General features: G+C 44.8%; 2 protein-coding genes across 2 annotated transcripts in view; one reads left to right on the top strand and one right to left on the bottom strand.

The window, feature by feature from the left end:
- Positions 1–9244, top strand: part of arhgef25a (Rho guanine nucleotide exchange factor (GEF) 25a) — a 46831-nt gene extending 37587 nt beyond the window's left edge. The window contains 12 exon segments of the mRNA XM_034590605.1: positions 11–77; positions 618–721; positions 1005–1074; positions 2551–2640; positions 3457–3549; positions 3963–4013; positions 4115–4192; positions 4300–4491; positions 4760–4940; positions 5720–5949; positions 6106–6240; positions 7244–9244. Of these exon segments, the coding sequence (XP_034446496.1) occupies positions 11–77; positions 618–721; positions 1005–1074; positions 2551–2640; positions 3457–3549; positions 3963–4013; positions 4115–4192; positions 4300–4491; positions 4760–4940; positions 5720–5949; positions 6106–6240; positions 7244–7369 (1417 nt within the window). The 3' untranslated portion in view covers positions 7370–9244.
- Positions 9245–10186: 942 nt separating this feature from the next.
- On the bottom strand, positions 10187–12713 carry sp5l (Sp5 transcription factor-like). Its single transcript, XM_034591176.1, has 2 exons — positions 12365–12713; positions 10187–12012 (listed from the first exon to the last, which is right to left on the bottom strand). The coding sequence occupies exons 1-2, from the start codon at positions 12416–12418 to the stop codon at positions 10969–10971; spliced, it is 1098 nt and encodes a 365-aa protein (XP_034447067.1). The 5' UTR covers positions 12419–12713; the 3' UTR covers positions 10187–10968.
- Positions 12714–13059: the final 346 nt, after the last annotated feature.

The raw sequence follows: 13059 nt of genomic DNA, 5'->3' as shown, positions 1-13059 counted from the left end.
GACTTTACAGGTATGTACTGAAGGAGCTTGTTGAGACAGAGAACCACTACGTGGGAGACCTGGGATTCATAGTGGAGGTAAACCTCACAGTCTGCCAGCTAAGAGCACACAATCGGAGAGAAGAAGAAGAAGAAGAAGGAACTTAGTCATCGAGCGTCCGTCTGTCAGAGAGAACTTTCTAAATTCTTATCTACGCAATGTCTCCACTTCCCTTCAACACCCCAGATTAATGTTAATATTATCGATAATAACAATAATAATCATATTCATCATAATAATAACAATAATATCAATGGTAATAATGATGAAATGAGAAGTTAAAAAGTACAACAGTAATAGAACAAACAAGAGGGATATAGAAATAAATAATTAGATAAATAAGTGTATTAGGATTTATGTATTTATTTAAATTTTAATAAAAAGACATAAGACATTTACAAAACAACACAAGGAGGACTAGAACAGTGAATACCAAACCAGTTACAACAATGTCATCATCATCATCATCATCATCATCATCATCCATCATCATCATCATCATCAGGAGAATATTTTCTGTATCCTCTTCCATCTCTCATCAAATGCTTTTGTGTGTGTGTGTGTGTTTTCCCTTGCAGGGTTACATGGCCACCATGAGCTCCAAAGGAATACCGGAGGACATGAAGGGAAAAGACAAGATTGTTTTCGGAAACATCCACCAAATATTTGACTGGCACAAAGAGTAAGTCTGTGATTTAAAGAAATCTATATTTCCTCATGGGGAAAAGATGCATTCAGACTCAAAGACAAACAGGGATTTGCAGACAATTGTGTTTGTGACTAAATGGAGGACAAAGGAACAATAGGTCGGGAGACAAATCTGACCTTTCGTTTTGGGGATGATTGCGCTTGTGTGTGTGTGTGTGTGTGTGTGTGTGTGTGTGTGTGTGTGGTGTGTGTGTGTGTGTGTGTGTGTGTGTGTGTGTGTGTGTGTGTGTGTGTGTGTGCATGCGTATTCTCTGCAGCTACTTCCTGGGAGAGCTGGAGAAGTGTTTGGCGGAGCCAGAGAGGCTGGCTCAGCTCTTCATTAAACATGTGAGTATGACTACTGCATAGACACACAGACACACACACACACACTCAGTCAGTAGAAGTGTCTGGGTCTGTTTGGAGCGAGGGTAAATAGAGCTAAGAAAACACGCAGAGCTCCTGTTTATCCTTTACCATACGTCTTCTCCTTCTCTCTCAAACTGCCAGCGTCTCTCCTTCCACTTCCCTGTTACTGATATGTCTCCGTCCAGGCTGTGTTTTTACAACAGTGCACACGGCAAAACACACACACAAACACACACACACACACACAAATGACACACTGGCCAATTTCCAGTCTGGGCTGGAGTGGTCAGGAAACACCAGGGAAAAAACAGCCAAAAGAGACAACATGAATAGGACAGGGAATAACAAACCCTCAGCTCACGCCCTTTGATACGAAAGCTTTTTTTTCTTCAACGTAAACAGCAGCATACTTCTCTCTACATATCTGGAATCAAGGTCGAAGCATACAAGACATTTTTATTTCTACTTTTGATTACATTGATAGAGCCTGAGCCGGTATGGAGTCATGAGACTGAAAGGGAAAAAAATTAGATTCACACATATTGGTTAAGTGGTGGCACATGCACACTGGGAAAAACATAATTGGTAATTTGACCAATTTGCCTTTGCCTCTGAAAATGATTAAGTTTAATGCCTGTGTCGCTCTTTGGCTTTATTCACTCTTCGCTACGCAATCCAGCCAAGCCCAGCTCACTGGATAATCAACTTTAAAAAAAAGCCTGTGTGGGAATAAAGAAACCTTTAACTAAATCTAAGCAGGGTGTCACATTGTGAAAAAGCAGAGTGAGAACACGGCTCGAATGAGAAGCAGAAACCCAATCTGCTTTTAACAAGAGCTTTGCCACCAGTACAGGACATGCGTGATCGCTGACACATGCAAAATATTAGCACATGTAAACATTTATCAACACAGGAGGCTGGTGGACATATTCGCTCCCTTGTATTTGACATGCAGCCGTCGTCTGCAGTGTTACACGATGTCCACATTCAGGTGGAGCGGCTTACTGGTCTCTAGGTTACAGAGCCATGCAGCCTGTTGCTAGGTACAGCCTTATATCAGCAGGCTCTGAAAAGGCTCCGGTTACACTGAGGGTAACCTGGGTGAATTATAGATAACCTGGTGCTCATCTACATGTAACTCCATTAGGGCGCCGCAGGACCGCCACATCTGCACCCCCATGTCAATCAGTCACAGAAGAGTAGGCACTAACCAGACAGAGGCAGCTTCAAAGGCCCTTTGCTCTGAGACTAATCGTTAGCTCCGCTCCCTCTCGTCCCAAACGGCAACCCAGACGCTGCACATCCATCGCTGATGTTTTTCCGCTCACGTTCAGTAGCGTTTTTCATTTGATTGTAACGCAATAAAAGGCACATTTGTCTCATGTTGATGTCATCTCAGCTAATTTGTGTCAAAGGTCGAACTGAATGATTGTAACGAGATGTTTGTTTATGCAGGAGAGGCGTCTGCATATGTACGTTGTGTACTGTCAGAACAAGCCCAAGTCGGAGCACATTGTCTCCGAGTACATCGAGACTTACTTTGAGGTGAGCATATAACATATTTTACCACTGTTACCTGCAGGTTATGTTTTCATCATGTGTTTGCTTGTCTCTGTTTGTATGTGTGTTGGTTTGCATGATTACGCATAAACTACTGGATGGATTAGGCTACTATGGAACTTGGTGGAAGGATGTGGTGTGAGTTACGGGAGAACCCATTAAATGTTGATGTGGAGATCACGGGGCGAATCCAGGAATTTGTTTCCCCTTTTTTTAACATTTGTGAGATTGTTTTCTAACATTTTCATCGATTTCTCAGTGAATAATTAATGGGTGAAAAAAATTGACTTGTGCAATTTGGTGCAGATCCAAACTAAAATCCAGATCTAGTTTTATAAGGTTACTGTATGCACCTTACTGAGCACCATTCTAGTTCAATATGTAATCTATGTTAAGTCAATACATTGTGAAAAATGTAAATGTTTCTAGAGTCAATCTCAAAAAAATGAAAACTATCAAATTCCCACATATGAGAATCTGTAAATATTCACTCTCATACCCACCATGCACTGGTCACTGGCCACTCGGGCCTATAGTTAATAGCACATTTAGTATGCATGCCTGCCTGATTGTTCCTATATTATATATTATACATGGCCATGTGGATGTCTTTTCAGCTGCCATTTATTATTCAGATCGGCTCCTTTTCATTGTCAGTAAACACAAGATAAATGGACAGAGATAATCCCTCTGATATATTGTTAAAGACAGACGGCAGTGGCTGTCAGCTTCTGTGTGTTGTGCTGCGGCCAGCCCCCACCATGACTGGTGTTGTGTTGTTGTGTCTGTCTGCGCCGTCAGGAGTTGCGGCAGCAGCTCGGCCACAGGCTGCAGCTCAATGACCTGCTCATCAAGCCCGTCCAGAGGATCATGAAGTACCAGCTGCTGCTCAAGGTGAAAAGCAGGACACCGCTGCGCTGTTGATCACACACCAACACCTATGCACACGCACACACTGAGCAGCTGCCTGGCGCACAGCAAGGGTCAGCCTCGGGGTTGTAAACATACAAACACACACAATCGCACACGTACACGCTACGGCACACAGGGTGTATTGTCTGCTCTGACTAAATTGTAGTCGGAGAGGAAGAGGAACAATTACATCATGAGACTCCATTCGCACCGCATGATTTCAATATGTCTTTGAAGATGATCATAAAATTACATCTCTGGTATAAAACGTTGCCCTTTGGCACTCAAATGAAAGGTGGGTTCAACACCCATAAATACTCCTCCAGATGTCCTCACCTTACTCTGAGCGGTAAACCTGGAATGCTCTGGTGACCATGCTGTGTTTATTTGAGCAGGACTTCCTGAAGTATTACACCAAAGCTGGGATGGACACGGAGGAGTTGGAGGTGGGTGTCCTCATGCATATGTCTTGATGGTTTTTTTATTTGCAAACTCGTTCTTTTTATTGATTTTCCTGACAACAACCGGACTATTGACTTTCAAACAGAAAGCAGTGGAGGTGATGTGCTTTGTGCCAAAACGTTGCAACGACATGATGAATGTGGGCAGACTACAAGGCTTCGAGGTACGTCTCAGGGAATTTCAAAGTCTTTCAAACATTTCTCATGTCAGCCCATGAAAACTGCACTGTAACAACTTCCTCTGTCACGTTTGTCTTCGCTGTGGTACCAGGGTAAGATCACAGCTCAGGGCAAAATGCTCCAGCAAGACACCTTCACTGTTACGGAGCAGGACAGTAGCTTCCTCTCCCGGGCCAAGGAAAGACGGATCTTCCTGTTTGAGCAGCTGGTCATGTTCAGTGAGCCAATCGACAGGAAGAAAGGCTTCTCACTTCCTGGATACATCTTCAAGAACAGCATCAAGGTGAGCACCCGCGGTGAACTCAGATCAGCCACGTGGGATGTTTTAGCAAAATAAAATCCCCCAAAAATAAGAATAAGGCCAACTTCCCTCCTGCGGGTTCTGCGTTACACAACAGATGCCACGCTAATTTTTGCAGATATCAGCACACGTTGCATAATCCCACATGGCAGAGACCTTTTAGAGGCTTGCATGTGTTAGTGAAGTATTTAACAAGCAACTCAGCAGGACAGATTCCTCACAGACGCGAGTCAACTGTGATATGTTCCAGGTGAGCTGCCTAGGAATGGAGCCCAGCGTGGACGGCGATGAAGCCCGCTTAGTGCTGACTTCACGCAACCCCGATGGGAGCGTGGTGCGCTTCCAGCTGCAGGCCTCCTCCCCGGACATCTGCAGGGCCTGGGTCAATGATGTGATGCAGATCTTGGATTCCCAGCGTAACTTTCTCAATGGTAACTACCAGCTGTTCTCTGAAGACTACGCCGTATGCTCCCCGATCAATAAATCATGTTTCAGCTTGGCATATTATCCATTTATTGACTCTGTTGTCAGGTCACAAGTTGTCTGTCTCGCTGTGTGGTAGCCCATACCTGAAAATAAACAAATACAAATATTCATGGTCAAAACTATAGGCTAGTAAGCAATTCTCAAAATGCTGACTTTGGGTGTCATCATTTTTACTTGCTATGTTGTATATTACAAGAATTTGGACAACTTTTATCTTTATATTGCACATTAACAGAATAGCCTAATATTGTGTATAGTATTTATATTTTTAGATTGTTATGTAATAATTTATTATTATATCTTTATATATTTTGAAAAATCTATATTTTCACTAGGTATATTATAAGTTTACTGTACAGTCACATTTTTTTAAATTAGTAACTTCTAATCTAAAAAATACACTTTAAATACAGTGCATAAACATGTTACAAATATTTTATAACACACTATGATGATAAGTTGTCAGCAGCTTCAATGTATTATTATATTATTGTGTTTTTTGCAACTATAACGCCCCCTGTGGACACTGAGTAGATGAAAAAAATCTATAAACAAATGAATGACAAAGTTTTACAACATAATAATAAATAATAAAACTGTCTTCTTAGCAAAAGTTATAATTGTTTTCAAATACTGTATATTAAAAAAACATTCAGTAAATCTTTACATGGTGGATCATATGAAGTTGAACGTATTAATAATATTTCCTGTCTGTGTCTTCCAGCCTTACAGTCGCCTATCGAGTACCAGCGGCGGGAGAGCAAGTCCAACAGCCTCGGCCGCTGCATGAGGCCTCCTCTGTCTGCTGCTTGTGCCCTGCGGCCCCACTCCTCCGCCTCCATCGACCGCCATAAGCTGCCGTCCCTTCACTCCCACAACACCTCCTTGCCCACCCTCTACCTGCCCAGCCAAGGCCCGGGCCCAGGATCCAACGACACGTACTCAGCACGGGACGTAGGTTTCTCCCACTCAAACACAGGGGTTTTAACTATGAGGCACATGACACACTGCCAGGCCTGCTTTTTAGCTGTGGGACTAAATATCGCACAAATGAAATGATAAAATATGGTGCTGTGTGTTGACTGACTTCCCTGTTGTTTGCATCCGCAGCCCACTGTGGTCCAGCCGTGCCCTGCTGATCCCCACACTGTTTCTCTCTCACACGTCCAGCTGGGCTTCACTGATCAGCCAAACTGTCAAGCTGTGTCAAATGGGCTGTACACACCCACCACACAAAGTGCACAGGTAGTGTATATTTATATATTTATATATATATATATATACATGCATTTCGAGACAAAGCTGTTCGAATCAGGGCCTCGGTGCTGCAGTTAATATGTAATTATTTTCCACATAGTTAAACATTGTTCTCCTGGGTTGTCTAACAGTCATTATTCAACAGCAGCACTGGGAAAAATTAATGACAAAACAAGCCACAGGAAGCTAACCACTGGGGGAGTAATGGGCTATTGAAAAACGTCTGACAATAATTCCAATACACTCATTAATTTTTGTTAAAAGATGAAAGACTTTAGCAAATGGTAACAATTTATTTAGATACACACAGTGTGGTGTGTGTGTGTGTGTGTGTGTGTGTGTGTGTGTGTGTGTGTGGTGTGGTGTGGGGGGGGGTCGATTCATAAAAAGAGTTATTTCTCCCCCTCTTGGAAAAAAAAGGGAATTGATAAAATTCTATATATTTCCAAAAGGAAATGTCGAATATTTTTCTCTCACTTGTTTCAGTTTGTTGAATGTGATCTTTTTTTACATTGAATATTAAATCTTTTAAAATTTTAATCCAATCCGTTGCTGCAGCCGACAACAGGACCATCCTGTTGTCGGGCTCTGCATCTCCATTAGTGTCGTGTCCCTCTGTCATCATGTCGGCACTGAGCCCTGTTGACAGGCCAGCAGTTGTTGTTCTCCACCTCTTGTCTATGTTCGCTCTGTTTGGATAGGCTTGGCAGATAACAAACAGGAAGCAGACTGGGTCAGAGGGAGATGCCTATCGAAGGCAGATAATTGTTTCCCGTACTTGTGCTGGAGAGAATAGATGGAACTTAGGCCAATGTAGAGGCTATAAATTAAATATTGCTGATATGCAACTTTTTGCACAATCTCTCGGATGGTGGGGTTCAGAGCAGGAAAGGACTCTGCTATTCTAAATCTGTGTGAAGGGGAAATAATTGGTAGAGTTGGAACTGAGAGTGTGGCTATTCCGTGTGATGATTGTTCCCTCTCTTCCCAGCAGAGAGCAGGAGAGGCCTGCCGAAGGGGTCAGCCTGTCGACGCTGGGAGCCAGGGTCCACTGTCGGGTTTCTCAGCTGGACGACGGCCCAGCAACCTGGCCCAGCTAGACGAGGATGACCTATGAACTCTCACGCTTACCCTGTCTCCTGGGTCGGGAGGAGAACAGCAGCTAAAGCTACAGCTGTGGAGGCAAGAGGACTTGTCTACTGTCTGTCTATGCCAGGCTGGGCCCTTACCTGGCTCAACAATCATTTCTGGAGTATAACGGAGGAACCTGAAGGATCGAATGAAGGAATTATGAGCTGCATCTATAAAAATGACTTTGCTCCTGTTTTTAGAGAGCCACGTAAAGGGAGGGGAACGAGCCTCGGCCACCTTCAGTGTACATATATGGCAGCCGGTGGGCTTACAATGAAAAGAGAAGCACTCAGTGGAAACTCAGTGCTATGACGATTTCTGCTTTTTACCTTTTCGAGAGTTTGTACGCTACAATCTTCTCTCTTTCGAAGGGCAACGGGGGATTTGCTCGATGAAGAAATATCCATTCCTATTCGGGGCGGTCACTGGAGTTGCATGTGCCTGAATGTGTGTTTATGCAAAGCTGTGCGGATGTGTGTGAGTGCATGAGTGTGTGCACGGAGCTCTGGTGGCTCCTCTCGTACTCTGGTCAATTGTCTTGGTTATATATTTGTTTTCTGATGCCCCATTGTGAAGTACAGCTACATACATATACATTGTCATTCCCCTGCTGACGACTGAGTTTGCTGTTTATGTCGAGAAGAACGGGAAAGGGCAGAACACTTGATGTGAACATGCCACGAGGAGTCTGCTCGCTCGAGCTTCTTCTGAAGGAACTTTCTTTCTCACCACGGCTCCGAGAGACCCTGTGCTCTCCTATTCTGTTTGACTGGCCCTCCTTTTGATCTGGACAAAGAAGGCGTGAGGGAGCCCCCTGGAGGTTCTCCGTGGGTATGACGTCACTCCAGAATACTTTTTTGCACTTTGGGCAAATTCCACAGGAGTTGCTACATAGGTGCATTCAAAGGGGACTGCTGTGCTGACCCAAAGTGTTGCAAGCTACATCTCCTTGTCGGGCACAATGCTACTTAACACAGATGTTTCTTTGCAGGCCGGAGTAGATTTGGGGACTCATCCTTAAAATTGCATTCGTTTAATACTGATTGTTTTATTAGTCCACTGTTGTCATGTCCAGGCTGTGCACCATTTATATAACCTCTGTTAACTTTTGCTCGCATGGGTTAAACACTGCGCAGTGCATATGATTACAGGAATCTTACATTGCCGCTTTTAAGGAGAAGAAGGACCCAGTTTATGCCAAGAAATGTTTCCGCTCCAGTTGGTTGAAATGAAGGATAATGTGTTGCTGGATGAACAGAGTGATGCTGACAAATCTGCATGCAACCTCTTCCTCAGACAACAGTGCCAAAAAAAAATATTAACGCAGCTCACGACTCAAATGTTTCGTGCTCATGTTCGATAGTTCAGTTTGCCATTACTCTAACGAAATAATTATAGATATATGAGTTCCGATCTGGATTAAAGAGGAAAGCAGGGTAGATGAAGGGGATTTATTCTGTTTATATCAGGTCTGTTCTCGTTTGTGGCCAGTAGAGGTCCCCACAAGGCTTTCAAATCCAGTTCAGTTGGACCATACAGCTGCACCAAAGATCAGTAGGCCTCAAGTTTCAGTGCTAACATTGAAATCGCTTCATAATCAGTCTGAGAAATAAAAGTAAACTGAAAGGGGAAGACATTAGACTTTAAAGACATCGCAGCTTTAGTCTGCGGTTGGTGTGAAACGCTGAGTTTTCATGGGAAATACCAATCAGGCAGCTTTGCATGTGACACAAAAGGAATACCACTACAGAGAACCAAAAGCAAGGACGTATAAAAACCAGGAGAGGGTCGATTAACGCCATGTTTGACTGAGTAGAAACTGTTGTATCATATCAAATAAAACGTGTCTTTTTGAAGCTGATTGCCGTCTTTGTGCTTCTCTACACAAGCTCTCCTTGACAATAACCATGTTTTTCTTTTAAAGTCGACAGTCTGTTGCGGTGCTTTGTAACCACTTTGTGGAAATATTTGATCAATGCGTTCACCCATACTTGTTCACACAGTGAAATTAAAGTATTATTTAGCCGTGGAGGTCCTTGGCCTCCTCTGTGGGACCTCTGACAAAGACAAAGTTTTCTGCTTGCTCTGGTGTCCCCCCCTTTGGAGAAAGTTCAAACAGGATTAAAAACAAAGAGAAGAAACCCCTGGATGAGCAGACATCTGGTTGACTGGCCTCTTGAATAAAGCCCCATTCTGGGCAGTAAAGCAGGGCCGATCGTAACACGGCTGTGATATATGGAGGCTGTGGAAGGAGGGGGGCCCGGAGGGGTATTAACTTTCACAAGGGTGCAAAATCAAAGGGAGTTCCTGTCACCACTGAGGGGGTCTCAGCAACAGGGGTCCCATTCACAGGGAATTCCTCTCCAGTGCCCTCTGTTGCATCTGTTGACTCAATCTTCTCCATTGAGAGAAAGAAAACACTCATTAAAAACCACACGACTGTGAACTTGATTGGAGCAGGCGAGACAAACAGGCCCGTCAATGGGATGAGTATTTGCTCTGAGGTGTGAAAACCTTTGAACAGCCTGTACCATGGTGGGGCTTCTTTCTTAAGGATCTTCTTCCTTCACACCGGCAGCACAATGAGCAGTGTTTCCAGCCTGAATGCAGGCAAATCTTCATTTAAATAAAATGTTAAATCTTTGAGGAGCTCCGGGGGCATCCTTGAAATTTCACACATTTACTGGATCAGCTGGTATAAGAGGGTTTAAACATTGACACCCGCTGTCAGTCACAGATCTTTACTGATCAATCAGTCATCGAGACGTAAGAGAAGAACATCATTAGAAACAGTGGAATTGTTTCAGCAAGGACAGTGTTTATTAAAATTTACATGCGGCCATGACCCCGATAAAATTGTTAATGGTATTTTTTTACATATTTTACAAAGAACTTTAAATGTTTGCTAATCTGGAGCAATGATGCTTCACGCAGCTGAGAAGATCTGTAGATCAAACACTCGCATGTCTGCTTTTCAAAAAGATATTTACCTTGAAGAAGACAAATTAGGATTTTTATTTTCTTTTGGAATAAAAATCTAATTACCAACAGCAACACAGTATTTTTTTCCCGCTCTGAGCAGAAGTTATATTGTTTATACAGCAACCGTCCACTGTACTAAGGCAATCGTTTATTTTGAACATGGAAATATGGACAAAATATAATATTTTTGCTCAACATCCTTCACATAGATAAAATATATACAGCACAGATTTATCAACACCAGCAGAAATTGAAAGCAATTGTTAAAGGCATGACGTCTGTTTTGTTCCAGTGAAATCAGTTTGTGTGGCATCATGAAAAGTACAATGAATGCACCGGAAAAAAAACACTCACAATGTCACTGAAAAGAAGGGTTCAAGTTCTCTTTAAAGGTGGCTTGCCTCAAACAGCACACAGTTACTTTCTATGAATTAAAAATGGTCTCTAAATATATTTGCATGGTTTCTACTGGGAGTCCAAAAAGGGGGTTTTGACAAGAGGAGGTGTTCAGGGAGCTGGACGCTTACCCTCTATAGTGCAAACCTATGGCAGCAAGTGTGCGTCACAGAGTGTTCATTGATGGTTACTTTTGAATGGTGGTGGTCACTCTCTCTTGATGTTGGTGAGCAGGGGGTCCGTGCTCTGTGCGGGCTGCGCGGACCGGCTCTTCCGGGTCTGGTGCGTCTTGACGTGCTTGGAGAGGTGGTCGCTCCTCATGAACCTCTTGCCGCACTGCTGGCACCCGAAACGCTTCTCCCCCGTGTGCGTGCGCAGGTGCCGCTGCAGCTCGTCGGACCGGGTGAAGCTCTTCCCGCAGAAGAGCCAGTTGCAGATGAAGGGCCTCTCCCCGGCGTGCCAGCGCAGGTGCGCCTTCAGGTGCGAGGTCTTCTTGTACACCTTGCCGCACTCCGGGATGTGGCAGATGTGCAGTCTCTTCTTGCCGAACTCCAACCCCCCGCCGTTCGCCTGGCAGTTGGGGCACTTGCAGCGTCGGCAGCGGCGCGTCGAGCTCAGCAGCCCCTTGGAGGTGCCCTGGAGGAGAGCGGCGATCTGCGGCTGGTGGCCCAACACGAGCTGTCTGCCCAGGGAGAAGGGGTGGTTGGAAGGGGTGGCGTTGGTTTGGGGCAGGCTCCACCACTGCTGCCCTTCCTCCACGTGACCCCCAGGCAGGTGGTGCCTGGCGGAGGAGTTCTGGAGGAAGCTGGGGAAGTTTTGTGCCACACTGTTGTGCTGAGGGTAATAGGGGCCGCTGGCCTGCGGCTGCGAGGACAGGACTTTCACCGGGGACAGTTCGAATGAGTAGGATGAGGGAGGTTCAGCGGGAGGGGTGAGAGGCAGCTCATGGTGGTGGTGGTGATGGGGGTGATGATGATGATGGTGGTGGCCCAGGCCGGACTGCATGTGTCCGGGGAACTGCACCTTAGGAACCGTGAAGGTCATCTGGTGGGTGCTGAGGGCCGTGCTGGGCGTCATTTCGTTGCTCCAGAGCTGAAACATCCCCGATGCGGAACTGACGGTGCCCTCGTAGGGGAACTGGGAACCTTCTGAGCCCATGGAACCTCCCACCTGCCAGGCCTGGCTACAGGTGGTGGCCAGGAAGGAGAGGGCGTTAGGAGCTCCCTCTGGAGAGGAGCTGGGCGTCCGGTCCTGTGTGGAGATTCACAAACACATCAGATTACATGCTCCACTGTTAGGACAACAAGATTTAAATCTACATTTACTTTTACGCGGCAGTCTAAAAAAAAAGTCTGGAAATTGTCACTCCAAGTCAAATTAATAATCGATTTAATAAGACTATTTCTAACATTAATTATCCAATTATGTTAAAACATTTCATCACTACAGCAAGTTTAATCATCTCCTCAGGCATCAAACATATTCATCCATTACGCACAAGTTGTGGAAACGTGCGCTTCCACCCCAAACAACAGCAGGTAATCTGTCAACTATATTTTGATCTGCCATATATAAAACAGAGACGGTGGCCTGTAAAACAAACCTGTAAAAATGTGTGCAAAAAGTTGTCAGTCCTTTGTATCGTCAGCGCAGCCATCTGTCCTCGCGCTCCTGCTCGACGCACCTGCAACCCAAACCGCGCCGCGCAAACTCTCAACTACAGATCACAGCGCACCACAGAGAAAGATGCTCACATTCGGGTCTTCGCGGCACTTTTTTTGCAGAGTAGATTGGAAAATCCAGTGTCCTTCAAACGCCCGTCAGTCCACTATGGGTCATTTTTTTTTCTGTGCAGACCCAGATCAGTTGCTAAGTTAAGAGAGAAGAGAGGCGCGCAATAAATCCTCGCGATCATCTCACAGGCGCCCGAGCTGCATCTTGTCTTTATAGAGAGGAAAGATCCTCTCAACGGGGTCTCCAGTATGATGCAGGAGAGCCAGTCAATAGAGAGATGTGACGGAGGGAGGAGGAGGAGGAGGAGGAGGGGGATAGGTGAAGGGGTGGGCTACTCATAATTTCACTCAATTTCAACCAAATGCTGACCCCAAAAACATGGCTCCTCCTCCCACTGTTCTGCAAAGAGAAAGGATTCAAATGCAAAGAGTCCTGTCAAATGTGTACTTTTCACTGTATCATGTCTATTTTCACATCTCTGGAGGTTTTTGGTGTGTGCCACTTCTTTCATTTTTAAATAAGGTCACACACACACACACACACACACACGCACTTTTCACAGAG

The sequence above is a fragment of the Hippoglossus hippoglossus genome, chromosome 7 (assembly GCF_009819705.1).
Source record: "Hippoglossus hippoglossus isolate fHipHip1 chromosome 7, fHipHip1.pri, whole genome shotgun sequence".
Lineage (NCBI taxonomy): Eukaryota > Metazoa > Chordata > Actinopteri > Pleuronectiformes > Pleuronectidae > Hippoglossus > Hippoglossus hippoglossus.
Note: the sequence above shows the minus strand (reverse complement) of the source record. Positions and strands in the feature narration are given on the sequence as shown.

Bases quoted from the DNA above. Each gene is read 5' to 3' on its own strand.
- sp5l (XM_034591176.1), bottom strand. From the start codon at position 12,418: ATGGCTGCGCTGACGATACAAAGGACTGACAACTTTTTGCACACATTT. The intron at 12,013-12,364 runs GTTTGTTTTACA...ATCTCCACACAG, and splicing joins TTTTGCACACATTTTTACAG to GACCGGACGCCCAGCTCCTC.